This window comes from Panulirus ornatus, chromosome 8 (assembly GCF_036320965.1).
Source record: "Panulirus ornatus isolate Po-2019 chromosome 8, ASM3632096v1, whole genome shotgun sequence".
NCBI lineage: Eukaryota > Metazoa > Arthropoda > Malacostraca > Decapoda > Palinuridae > Panulirus > Panulirus ornatus.
Genome location: NC_092231.1, coordinates 1,998,825 through 2,012,687, shown reverse-complemented (window position 1 = coordinate 2,012,687; position 13,863 = coordinate 1,998,825). Strand labels below are relative to the sequence as shown.

The window sequence follows — 13,863 nt, the reverse complement described above, 5'->3', positions numbered from 1 at the left end:
ATCCCCTTTGCCTTTGTACAATGGCACTATGCACGCATTCCGCCAATCCTCAGACACCTCACCATGAGTCATACATACATTAAATAACCTTACCAACCAGTCAATAATACAGTCACCCCCTTTTTTAATAAATTCCACTGCAATACCATCCAGACCTGCTGCCTTGCCGGCTTTCATCTTCCGCAAAGCTTTTACTACCTCTTCTCTGTTTACCAAATCATTTTCCCTAAGCCTCTCACTTTGCACACCACCTCGACCAAAACACCCTGTATCTGCCACCCTATCATCAAACATATTCAACAAACCTTCAAAATACTCACTCCATCTCCTTCTCACATCACCACTACTTGTTATCACCTCCCCATTTGCGCCCTTCACTGAAGTTCCCATTTGCTCCCTTGTCTGTTCCCATTTGCTCCCTTGTCTTATGCACTTTATTTACCTCCTTCCAGAACATCTTTTTATTCTCCCTAAAATTTAATGATACTCTCTCACCCCAACTCTCATTTGCCCTCTTTTTCACCTCTTGCACCTTTCTCTTGACCTCCTGTCTCTTTCTTTTATACATCTCCCACTCAATTGCATTTTTTCCCAGCAAAAATCGTCCAAATGCCTCCCTCTTCTCTTTCACTAATAATCTTACTTCTTCATCCCACCACTCACTACCCTTTCTAATTGGGTAGAAAATAGGCTTCACGATTCTGTGTGAAAAGGACTTGGGAGTTGACGTTGTCCCTAACCTGTCACCAGTCACATATAAGGGAGTATAGTAAAGGAGCCAAACTATCATGGATCTTGGAGTCATTAAACTTCAGATTTTTTTGTACCCCATTGAGATATCTTGTCCAAGTCAGTTTATTGAGGAAGCTGTGTCAAGACAGGATACAGATTGAGGGAGAGAAGAGGGAGCAGAATTGAAGGATGGGGATAGATGCAGTGTTGAGTCATCAGTAATGAGTGCATTGGATTATTATTTGTGGTGGAGAGGAAATTGTTTAGAAAAGAAGAAAAAATGTAGGTGACAGGACAGAACCTTGAGGGACTTTGCTGTTGATGAAGAAAAGTGGGGAGGATGATCCATCAACAACCACAGAGATAGATCAGCCATAGATGAAACTAGATATGAAGGAGCAAAGTGAGGGAGGGAAGCCAAAAGAGTGGAGCTTAGAGATGAGACCCCAATACCACACCCTGTCAAAAGCCTTAGATATGTCAAGGGCAACTACACATGATCCCAAAATCTTTCAGAGGGGGAGACCAGACATTAGTAAGATAGGAAAGAATATCACCAGTGGATTTTGCCTTATGGAAGCCATGTTGTTAATCAGAGAGAAAACTGATTTTTGTGGTGTTTAAAGATATGGGAGTTAAGAAGGGATTCATAGACTTCAGAAATGGTAGATGTTAAAGGAATAGGATGATAAGTAGAGGGGACAGAATGGTCACCCTTCATAGAGATGGGATGTATCAATGCATGTTTCCAAGGAGAAGGAAAAGTTTTGGTTTTTAAGCCGAAACAGCGCAGATGAGCAAGCACGTGCAAGTTCAGAGGCATGCTCTTTCAGCACACAGGGGTGGATGCCATCAGGACCATAAGCCTTGCTTGTGTTCAGAGAGAGAAGTGCTTTTTGAACAGTCCTAAAAGAGATTACAGGAAGAGGCATAGGATTAGTAAGAGGAGCATCAGGGGGTGAAGGAATGTTATAATCATTCAAGGTGGACTTAGAGGAGAAACAGAAACCAAAGAGAGTTGTTTTGTCTATGGGAGAGACAGCTATAGTACCGTCAGAATGGAGAAGTGAAAGAAAGGTAGAATGACAGAAGTTGTTAGAGATACCTTAGCTAAAGACCAGAAAGACCTATCAGTGGATGATGAGGAGAGGTCAGTGCACTTCCTTTGAATAAAGGAATGCTTTGCCTCATGGATAACGTGTTTGCAGCGATTATGGGCTGCGATAAAAGCTGACTGGGAGCCATAGAATAGATAGTTTTACCAAGCCTGATATGCCTGATCCCTTGTCTGAATGGCCTCGGAACAGGAAGAGTTGAACCATGGATTGGATGAGGTCAACTTGGAGGAAGAGGGGATAAAGGCTTCCATTCCTGCAAGAAGAACCTCTGCTATACATTTGGTGGACAGAAGCATCATCACATAAGAGATAGTGATTTACCCAAGGAAAGTCAGAAAAGAAGTTGCTTAAGTTATTCCAGTCAGCTTTGTTGAGGTGCTAGTATTTATGCTTAGGAGGGGCTGCTGGAGGGGGAGGTGCTGTTAGAATAGATACATTTATGAACCAATTGGTGGTGATATTTTGGAATTACATAAGGGTGGACTAGATGTGAAGAACATATCCAGAATACTAGAAGAGTGATCACAGCAATCAGGAGAATGGGTATGGTGGGAGATGATTTGCTCTAAATAATTGAGAATGGAGAACATGGGGGCTTCAATTTCTCCACCATGCGTAGGGGAGGAATTCAACCATTTCCTTTGTTGAACGTTGAAATCTCCAAGGTAGAGGATCTTGGCTTGCAGGTGAGAGGATGTCACAGTCTCATGGCAGGAGTTTACATACTTGGAGAAGGACATAAAATTTGTAGAATTAGGAGAGCAATAGGCAAAACAGGAAAAGTGTGGTCGTAGGGAGACAAACCTTGAACCACATGATATCAAAGTTTGGGAATTCAGGTCCATGAGGATTGCAACAGGTGTCTTGATTTTGGAAAAGCACAAACACCGCCTTTGAACCAGAATCATGAGTGGAGGTTATAGTTAGATATGAAAAAGGGACTAGTGAGAATGTCACTTGACAACTGTGATTCTGGGAGAAGGATATTAGGAGAGGTACTAGACAAATATACATATGTATATATATATATGTATGTGTGTGTGTGTGTGTATATGTGCGTATGTATGTGTATGTATATATATATATGTGTATATATATATATAGTATCCCTGGGGATAGGAGTGAAAGAATACTTCCCACGCATTCCTCGTGTGTCGTAGAAGGCGACTAGAGGGGACGGGAGCGGGGGGCCAGAAATCCTCCCCTCCTTGTATTTTTTTAACTAAAATGGGAAACAGAAGAAGGAGTCACGCGGGGAGTGCTCATCCTCCTCGAAGGCTCAGACTGGGGTGTCTAAATGTGTGTGGATGTAACCAAGATGTGAAAAAAGGAGAGATAGGTAATATGTTTGAGGAAAGGAACCTGGATGTTTTGGCTCTGAGTGAAACGAAGCTCAAGGGTAAAGGGGAAGAGTGGTTTGGGAATGTCTTTGGAGTAAAGTCAGGGGTTAGTGAGAGGACAAGAGCAAGAAGGAGTAGCAGTACTCCTGAAACAGGAGTTGTGGGAGTATGTGATAGAATGTAAGAAAGTAAATTCTCGATTAATATGGGTAAAACTGAAAGTTGATGGAGAGAGATAGGTGATTATTGGTGCATATGCACCTGGGCATGAGAAGAAAGATCATGAGAGGCAAGTGTTTTTGGAGCAGCTGAATGAGTGTGTTAGTGGTTTTAATGCACGAGACCGTGTTATAGTGATGGGTGAATTGAATGCAAAGGTGAGTAATGTGGCAGTTGAGGGAATAATTGGTATACATGGGGTGTTCAGTGTTGTAAATGGAAATGGTGAAGAGCTTGTAGATTTATGTGCTGAAAAAGGACTGGTGATTGGGAATACCTGGTTTAAAAAGCGAGATATACATAAGTATACATATGTAAGTAGGAGAGATGGCCAGAGAGCGTTATTGGATTACGTGTTAATTGACAGGCGCGCGAAAGAGAGACTTTTGGATGTTAATGTGCTGAGAGGTGCAACTGGAGGGATGTCTGATCATTATCTTGTGGAGGCTAAAGTGAAGATTTGTATGGGTTTTCAGAATAGAAGAGTGAATGTTGGGGTGAAGAGAGTGGTGAGAGTAAGTGAGCTTGGGAAGGAGACTTGTGTGAGGAAGTACCAGGAGAGACTGAGTACAGAATGGAAAAAGGTGAGAACAATGGAAGTAAGGGGAGTGGGGGAGGAATGGGATGTATTTAGGGAATCAGTGATGGATTGCGCAAAAGATGCTTGTGGCATGAGAAGAGTGGGAGGTGGGTTGATTAGAAAGGGTAATGAGTGGTGGGATGAAGAAGTAAGATTATTAGTGAAAGAGAAGAGGGAGGCATTTGGACGATTTTTGCAGGGAAAAAATGCAATTGAGTGGGAGATGTATAAAAGAAAGAGACAGGAGGTCAAGAGAAAGGTGCAAGAGGTGAAAAAGAGGGCAAATGAGAGTTGGGGTGAGAGAGTATCATTAAATTTTAGGGAGGATAAAAAGATGTTCTGGAAGGAGGTAAGTAAAGTGCGTAAGACAAGGGAGCATATGGGAACTTCAGTGAGGGGCGCAAATGGGGAGGTGATAACAAGTAGTGGTGATGTGAGAAGGAGATGGAGTGAGTATTTTGAAGGTTTGTTGAATGTGTTTGATGATAGAGTGGCAGATATAGGGTGTTTTGGTCGAGGTGGTGTGCAAAGTGAGAGGGTTAGGGAAAATGATTTGGTAAACAGAGAAGAGGTAGTAAAAGCTTTGCGGAAGATGAAAGCTGGCAAGGCAGCAGGTTTGGATGGTATTGCAGTGGAATCTATTAAAAAAGGGGGTGACTGTATTATTGACTGGTTGGTAAGGTTATTTAATGTATGTATGACTCATGGTGAGGTGCCTGAGGATTGGCGGAATGCGTGCATAGTGCCATTGTACAAAGGCAAAGGGGATAAGAGTGAGTGCTCAAATTACAGAGGTGTAAGTTTGTTGAGTATTCCTGGTAAATTATATGGGAGGGTATTGATTGAGAGGGTGAAGGCATGTACAGAGCATCAGATTGGGGAAGAGCAGTGTGGTTTCAGAAGTGGTAGAGGATGTGTGGATCAGGTGTTTGCTTTGAAGAATGTATGTGAGAAATACTTAGAAAAGCAAATGGATTTGTATGTAGCATTTATGGATCTGGAGAAGGCATATGATAGAGTTGATAGAGATGCTCTGTGGAAGGTATTAAGAATATATGGTGTGGGAGGCAAGTTGTTAGAAGCAGTGAAAAGTTTTTATCGAGGATGTAAGGCATGTGTACGTGTAGGAAGAGAGGAAAGTGATTGGTTCTCAGTGAATGTAGGTTTGCGGCAGGGGTGTGTGATGTCTCCATGGTTGTTTAATTTGTTTATGGATGGGGTTGTTAGGGAGTTGAATGCAAGAGTTTTGGAAAGAGGGGCAAGCATGAAGTCTGTTGGGGATGAGAGAGCTTGGGAAGTGATTCAGTTGTTGTTCGCTGATGATACAGCACTGGTGGCTGATTCATGTGAGAAACTGCAGAAGCTGGTGACTGAGTTTGGTAAAGTGTGTGAAAGAAGAAAGTTAAGAGTAAATGTGAATAAGAGCAAGGTTATTAGGTACAGTAGGGTTGAGGGTCAAGTCAATTGGGAGGTAAGTTTGAATGGAGAAAAACTGGAGGAAGTAAAGTGTTTTAGATATCTGGGAGTGGATCTGGCAGCGGATGGAACCATGGAAGCGGAAGTGGATCATAGGGTGGGGGAGGGGGCGAAAATTCTGGGAGCCTTGAAGAATGTGTGGAAGTCGAGAACATTATCTCGGAAAGCAAAAATGGGTATGTTTGAAGGAATAGTGGTTCCGACAATGTTGTATGGTTGCGAGGCGTGGGCTATGGATAGAGTTGTGCGCAGGAGGATGGATGTGCTGGAAATGAGATGTTTGAGGACAATGTGTGGTGTGAGGTGGTTTGATCGAGTAAGTAACGTAAGGGTAAGAGAGATGTGTGGAAATAAAAAGAGCATGGTTGATAGAGCAGAAGAGGGTGTTTTGAAATGGTTTGGGCACATGGAGAGAATGAGTGAGGAAAGATTGACCAAGAGGATATATGTGTCGGAGGTGGAGGGAATGAGGACAAGTGGGAGACCAAATTGGAGGTGGAAAGATGGAGTGAAAAAGATTTTGTGTGATCGGGGCCTGAACATGCAGGAGGGTGAAAGGAGGGCTAGGAATAGAGTGAATTGGATCGATGTGGTATACCGGGGTTGACGTGCTGTCAGTGGATTGAATCAGGGCATGTGAAGAGTCTGGGGTAAACCATGGAAAGCTGTGTAGGTATGTATATTTGCGTGTGTGGACGTGTATGTATATACATGTGTATGGGGGTGGGTTGGGCCATTTCTTTCGTCTGTTTCCTTGCGCTACCTCGCAAACGCGGGAGACAGCGACAAAGCAAAAAAAAAAAAGAAAAACTATACAAATGGTGTTCAACTGAGTAAAGGTTACTAGAGACACCACGAATGTTGGCATAGTGAATCGAAAAAGAGAAAGGTCTTGACAGAGAGGGAAGGGTCGTGAGAGGTGCCAGTACTACTACTCCCAGAGCTTTCCCTCTCATTGGCAGTGGAGTCAGACAGAAACCTAGAGATTCTTAGCACTCCGTGATGCTGGGGACTAGGGGCCATAGATTTGACGGACTCTGTCATGATGATACCTATGAATGTTAGAGTGAACAGGAATTAGCAAGAGTACTTATGTGTAAAAAAAGTAATGCTAATAAGCAGGGTTTAAGTGGGTATATGGTGCTTGTAAGAAGATGGTAGGACTAGTCCAATGGTCCCATCTTGATGAGACAGAGAGTAAGACCTGCAATCCTGACATGGAGACTGTAAGATGGTTCTAGGCACCACTTTAGCACTCCTCAGTCAGGATGGTAGTTCCACCATAGGCAGCTGTTGTCAACAACAACCTACTGCCCTACATAAAAGAGACTATTCTTCATATATAGACCAAAATAAAAATATCAGAATATGGGATACCTTTAAAGATTATTTTTTTTGATATATAGAAATTCACTGAATCTCATTTTGTTTCTCCTTTTCCTCAGTTACGGCAGGAGAAGGTGGAGTTGGAACAGACACTTGAGCAAGAGCAGGAGTGCTTAGTGAATAAACTCATGCGCAAGATTGAAAAACTAGAAACTGAGACCGCAGCTAAACAGAATGACTTGGAGACTCTTCGAAGGGAAAAGGTATGTCTTTTTTCTTCTTTTAAGAAAGTATTGACATTATGTGTCGAAGTGTTAGGGAAGTGGATATTATGTTAGAGTATATGGAATAAGCAAATATATTAAACAAAGGAATGTGTTGAGAAGGGATGGGAGGTATTGTAAATGCAGAAGTAATTGTTTTATGTGGTGAAGGATTTTCCCTTGTGAGTTGTCATAACACTTCTTAGTGAATTATGAGTCATCAGGTTGGCACATATGATATACATATTACTGTTTCCCATTTCAGTTAATATCTCTGAAATTGTCAGTTTTAAATCGATCAGATCTTTATGACTATGGTGTTTTTTCTGAACCAAAATATGACCTCAGGCCATGTGCATGATATCGAGTTTGGAGAAAGCATTTCTAGGAAGCTGCATTGAAGAATGTATGGATAGAGAGGTTGTTATATGGGAGGGGGGAAATGGGCATGTTTGATTGTATAATAGTTTCAACAATTTTATATGGATGTGAGACAGATGCTATAGATGAGGATGTGCTGAAGAGGGTGGTTGTGTTGGAAATGAAATGTTAAGGACAGTATTTGGTGTGAGGTGGTGTGATTTAGTAATAAAAGGGTAAGAAAGAGGTTTGGTAATAAGAAAGTGTGGTTGAGAGAGCTAAAGACGGTATGCTGAAATGTTTTGGACATTTGGAGAAACAGAGTGGGAAAGGCTAACAAAGAGGATATATGTGTCAGAAATGGAGGGAACAAGGAGAATGGGGAGACCAAATTGGAGATGAAAGGATGGAGTGAAAAAGATTTTGAGCGATGAGGGCCTGAATGTGCAGGAGGGTGATAGGTATACAAGGAATAGAGTGAATTGGAATGATGTGGTATACTGGAGTCAACATGCTGTCAGTGGATTGAATCAGGGCTTGCAGAACGTCTGGGAAGAACCATGGAAAAGTCTTTGGGGCCTGGATGTGGATAGGGAATTGTGGTTTCAGTGCATTACACATGAAAAAATAAACGTAATTAATTGAGAGCTTAATTACAGTGCATATGTTCTGAAAAGCACATTTTCACATCAGAATTGAACTGAGCTTTGAAAGCCTCACATATACTGAGATTTTAAAACAAATCTACTAGATTTTGAAGAAAAGATTACCAAAATCATATTTTTGGGGGGAATATAACTTATGGAAGGCTTCTATACTGTAAATTATGACCTAGAATATTACTTTCTAAGGCTGACAAAAAGAGTTTGATATGAAGCAAAATATGAACAGTATTAGAAATTAGTTATTTCAAAGCTTGATTTTAGGATTTTCTACCGAAATGTTATTCATTTTGAAATATCCAAAATGTTATTTTGAAAAATAAGGCATATACCAACAGTTTAAACAGCCATGATCACATTGCACAGCCTTGCTATAAACCCACCTTTACATTGAACCACTCACCCTCCTCTTTCTATTAGTACATGTCATTTTCACTTGATAGAAACTTTACAAATCTTTTAGTAGCTTTCCTCCCACACCATATATTTATGATACCTTCCACAAAGCATCTCTGTCAATCCTGTCCAACACTTTCTCCAGATCCATTAATGCCACAGTCAGATCCTTCTCGTAAGTCTGTATCATTCCCTATGAGAATTCCCATCAAAGGGGATGGCCATGGTGAAGAATTTTTCATGTCGATTTTTTAAAGCAAACACCTGATCCATACATCCTCAGCTTCTCCAATAAACTCACCGATCCTCTCCACTCTGATGATATAAGCATGCCTCCTCTGCCCTCAATCACCACTCTCCTATACAACTTACCAGATATACTCTGCAAACATATGCCTTTGTAATTTGAACTTTAGCTTTTGTTCCCCTTGCCTCTATACTCTGGGACTTTACAGGCATTCCATCATTCTATAGGCACCTCAGCTTCAGCTAGACTTGCACTGAAAACCTTAACCAGCCAATCAAAACAGTTTAACCCTCATCCTGGATAAATTTGAATGTACTATTATTCACTCTGGCCTTTTGCTGTACTTCATCTTACACGAGGCTTTAACCTTTTTTTCTCATTTCACAAACCACTTGCTGAGATTCTCTCCCTTTTGCGCACCTACACGTCCAAAACACCCCATATCTGCGACCCTGTTATCTAGCATTCAGAACACTCATTCCATCTCTTCACCTCATCTTTGCCTGTTACCAATTCCCTGTATGCTCCATCAGTACAGGTCCCATTTTTTTTATTGTTTTCCACACACTGTTCATCACATTCCAAAACATTTTCTTATTCTCCTACAATTTGTTGATACCCTCCCACCCATATTGTTTGCCCTCCTTTTCAACCCTTGCACCTTGATCTCCTACCTCATCCTCTTGTACATTGCCTACTCTTCACACTATTTCTCTGCAGGTAATATCCATACACCTATTTTTTTCTCTTTCACTAACTACTTCATCATCCCACCATTTGCTACCCTTCCAAAACATATCATTTTTTCAGAAGTGTGTTGATACTCTCCCACACAAACTCATTTTTGCTCTCTTTTTCAACCCTTGCACCTTCCTCTTGAGCTCTTTCCTCTTTTTTCTTGTACGTCTCCTAATCAGTAACACTCTATTGCAGGTAATATCCATACATCTCGCCTATTTGACAGCTGAACTTCCTCTTCCCACCATTTCCTACCTTTCTCACATACCCACATCCCACCTTTCACATACTATACACTTCTATTTCTATCTGTAATTACCTCAGGACCAATTTCCGTGAAAGAATCACCATTCATTTCTATTTTTATCTATAATTACCACAGGACCAATTTCCGTGAAAGAATCCTGCAACCCAAAGCTGTGCTGCTTTTATTAGTAGAGGGATGTAGACTGCTTTCAAGTGAGAAGTTCTTTGATGAGACTGTATCCCATCAGAGGTGGCTTTTCTCTTGTAGTTAATCTTAAGTAGGTGAAGACTGGAATCACCGCACACTTCTTTCACAAATGTATGCACTGCTTCCCAAAAGCCACCAATTGGTTGTATCTCCTTGCACAAATCTCTTTACAAGTTCAGTTTCTCTCCACCTGAATCCCACCCATATCATTACATTTTTTCCTAAAGTGTCCACAAACTTTCATTTTCACCTTCACCAAGAAATAATCAAACATCCCACCATCTTCCCCTCAAAGCAACGTATTTCTAAGACTCCATTTATCATGCATATTGATTACAGTTGTACATAATCCAGTAATTCCCATTACAGATCATGCACTCACCCACATATACTTATGTATATCCCTGTATGTAAACCAATTTACACCCAGTCACCACACCTTCATCACTGTATCCCATTTTCATTTATGATAGGTACTCCCCATGCCCCCACCTCCTCCCCCAATTATACCCTCAAATCTTGCATCACTGACACATGCATTCAAATCATATATCACTTTTACTCAATGAAGTCTATTTTTGACTTCCTTAATGCTTTATGTAATATTTATACATTTCAGATTGAATTAGAAAATACTTTAGAGCAAGAACAGGAAGCACTAGTCAACAAATTGTGGAAGAGAATGGACAAACTAGAAGCAGAGAAAAGGTGTGTTCAGAAATCAGAAGTGTACCTTTTAATGTTAGAGTGATTATGTTTTAGGCATTGTATAGTACATTCAGCATCTCATATTGATAACTAATTTTAAAGAAAATCTCTTAAGTTTAGTAGTTGCTTTATGTCAAATGGTGAGAGTTTGATAGTGTTTGTGAAAGAAATTTGAGAGTGAATGTGAACAAAAGTAATTTAGTAAGTATCAGCAGGGAGATGAGACAGGAGGGCTTGAGTGTAAGTTTGAATAGGGCGGACCTGGAGGAATTGGTGTGCTTTTACTATTTGAAAGTGGACACGGTAGCTGATGGAACCATGGGAGCTTAGGTAAATCACAGGGTGTTTGTAATGGGTATGTTTGAAAATATATTAGCTTTGATGCTGTTGTATGAATATGAGTCTAGTCTTGAATGCAAAAGAAAGTAAGAGTATTAGTATTTTTTAAGTGAGATGCTTGAGGACAGTGTGTGGTGTGAGGTAGTGAATGATAGAGTAAGAAAGGTGTGATAGTAAGCATAGTCCTGCAGAGAGAACAGACCAGTGTGTGCTGAAATGGTTTGGACATATGGAGAGGATGATGAGAAAAGATTATCTTTAGAAGAAGGTGGTGGGAAGGGAAGACCAAGAAGGGAGGAAGGATTCAAGGAGGTTCTTGGATATTGGGACTTGAACATTCAAGGGGTGAGATGCTTGTGTGGGTTAGAATAAATTGGATTGTGTTATCCAGGGATGACACGGTATCGTGGCATATGAAGTAGTCAAGGTAAATCGTGTAATAGTTTGTAGGGCTTGAATTTAGATGAGGGGCTCTGGTTTCAATGTATTGTACATGGCAGCTGGAGAGTAGATGTGTAAAAGTGATGCTATTGTTTGTTCCTAACACCACTTCAATAATGTAGGAGAAGCAGTTTTGTTTAGAGAAAAAGGAAGATTATCTCTGGAGCAGTGAAGTGTATTTCATAAGTTTGTTTTTCATATCCAGTTGCAGTTACATGGTTTTTGCTCCAGGACTTTGTTTGAGTCAAGAGAGATTTTTAATGTTTTCTTTGATCACTGGATTTTTTTAACAGGATGCTTCAAGGTAAGCTAGAGCAACCCATCTCCAATCCACCATCTCCAGCAGACTTTAATCAGGGTGATCGAGCCAACAACCTATCTTCACATATCCAGCATCTGCGTGATGAAGTTGCAAGGTTTAGGGAACAACTAACAAGTGCACAGGAGGAACGTAAGTACTCTTTGACTTTGTGAAATGGTTTTTTGGTACTTACCAATGGCAGTATGACTTTTCACAAAACTGTAAAGTAGACTTATGGTTGTGTAGCTGTACTGAAAGGTTTTCTAAAGATAGACTCAACACAGTACAGATGCTCCCGAATTATGACGTATGTGGCTTACGACCATCTGTAGATATGACCAGAAAAAAATAGACTAAAAAGGTCTTTCTTTCTTTCATACTATTCGCCATTTCCCGCATTAGCGAGGTAGCGTTGAGAACAGAGGACTGGGCCCTTGAGGGAATATCCTCACCTGGGCCCCTTCTCTGTTCCCTCTTTTGGAAAATTAAAAAAAAAAGTGAGAGGGGAGGATTTCCAGCCCCCCGCTCCCTCCCCTTTTAGTCGCCTTCTACGACACGCAGGGAATACGTGGGAAGTATTCTTTCTCCCCTATCCCCAGGGATATATGTATATGTATATGTAAATATAAGGATCATGCTTAGTCATATGTCTGCTAGTGCTAATGGCTGCATACATACAATAGTGAATTTCAAACAATCTTGGCATTTTGTAGATCATGGCATCTCTGAATTCTTGCTTTCAGTTGACATTCAGTAAGTGTGTGTTATTCAAGTGAATTTAATGAATTTTTGTACTGGATTAAACCATTTTTGTATTAAACCCCAAGTAAGATGACAAGCAAGAGGAAAAACCCATCACATGTTGATAGATCTAGCAAGAAGCTGAGGAAGATGCTCGATTTGGAATTGAAAATGAAGGTAATCATCCAATATGAAGAAGGAAAAAAAAGTTATTGTGATTGCATGTGATCTACAGTTGTTCCATTCAACAGCCTCCACAAATTTAAAGGTCAAAGAAAAAATATGTGAAGCAATGAAAGATTTGGCAAGTATGAAGTCTACAATAATAACACTTCAATGACAAGGGCCCTTCCATGAAATGGAAAAGTTGAATTCCTATAAAATTTCATCTGCATATGCTGTGGGGTAACAAAAGCAGGAGGGTGTGCATTACATTATGATGAGCAATCTAGCATGAATTGTCAGATGAACAGAGCAGGAAGTGTTTCAGTGCAAATTAGAGGGCAAAAATGGGTATGTTGGAAGGAATAGTTGTCCCAACAATATCATATGGATGCGAGGCATGGGCTGTAGATGTGACTGCGGAGGAGGAGGGTGGATGTATTGGAAATGTTTGGGGACAAAAAGTGGTATGAGGTGGTCTGATTAGGTAAGTAATGAAAGGGTAAGACAGAGATGTGTTAATGAAACAGTGTAGTTGAGAGAGTTGAAAAAGGTTTGCTGAAATGGTTTAGACATATGGAGGGAATTAGTAAAGAAAGGTCGATAGGATAAATGTGTCAGAAGTGGTGGGAACAAGGAGAATAGGGAGATGAAATTGGAGATTGAAGAATGGATTAAAAAAGATTTTGAGCAATAGGGGCCTGAACATGCAGGAGGGTGAAAGGTATGCATGGGATAGGGTGAATTTGAACAATGTGGTGTATTGGGGTCAGCATGCTATAAGTGGACTGAACCAGGTCATGTGAATGATGTGGGGTGAACTGTGAAAGTTTTGTGGAGTCTGATTGTGGATAGGGAGCAGTTGTTTTGTTGTCTTAAACATGACAAGTTGAGAATGGATGTGAACAGATGTGGCCTTTCCTTGTCTGTTCCTGGCAATACCTTGCTAATGCAGGAAACTGTGATCAAGGATGAAAAAACATTAGATGTTATGAGTCTCTTCTATAGAACGCTTCACAATATGTTCCATTTATATGTTTCCCAGTAAACCTGTTACTAAACAAAAAACTGTGTTTATTATGAATTCTAAACATCTCAAGTTTGCTTGTTCATTGCTTGTTGTTACCAGTATTACATTTAAGTTCTGTTTTCTTCAGTCAAGCTGTATTTTGCTCAAGGTGATTCTCAATAGCATCTTTTCTGCTGCTACCAGTCTACATAAACTGGTGGTGGTAAATGTCCATGTTTCAGCTCCCTATA

The 13,863-nt window shown here is 40.6% G+C and overlaps 1 protein-coding gene across 2 annotated transcripts in view; it reads left to right on the top strand.

Annotated features, from left to right (window-relative positions):
• The window catches only part of LOC139749723 (coiled-coil domain-containing protein 6-like), an 83,010-nt gene that overhangs the window by 59,392 nt on the left and 9,755 nt on the right, over positions 1–13,863 (top strand). For both annotated transcript variants that reach the window (XM_071663901.1, XM_071663900.1), the window contains exons 4-6: positions 6,911–7,054; positions 10,531–10,619; positions 11,693–11,850. In XM_071663901.1, the coding sequence (XP_071520002.1) occupies positions 6,911–7,054; positions 10,531–10,619; positions 11,693–11,850 (391 nt within the window). The remainder of the gene's footprint in view (positions 1–6,910; positions 7,055–10,530; positions 10,620–11,692; positions 11,851–13,863) is intronic.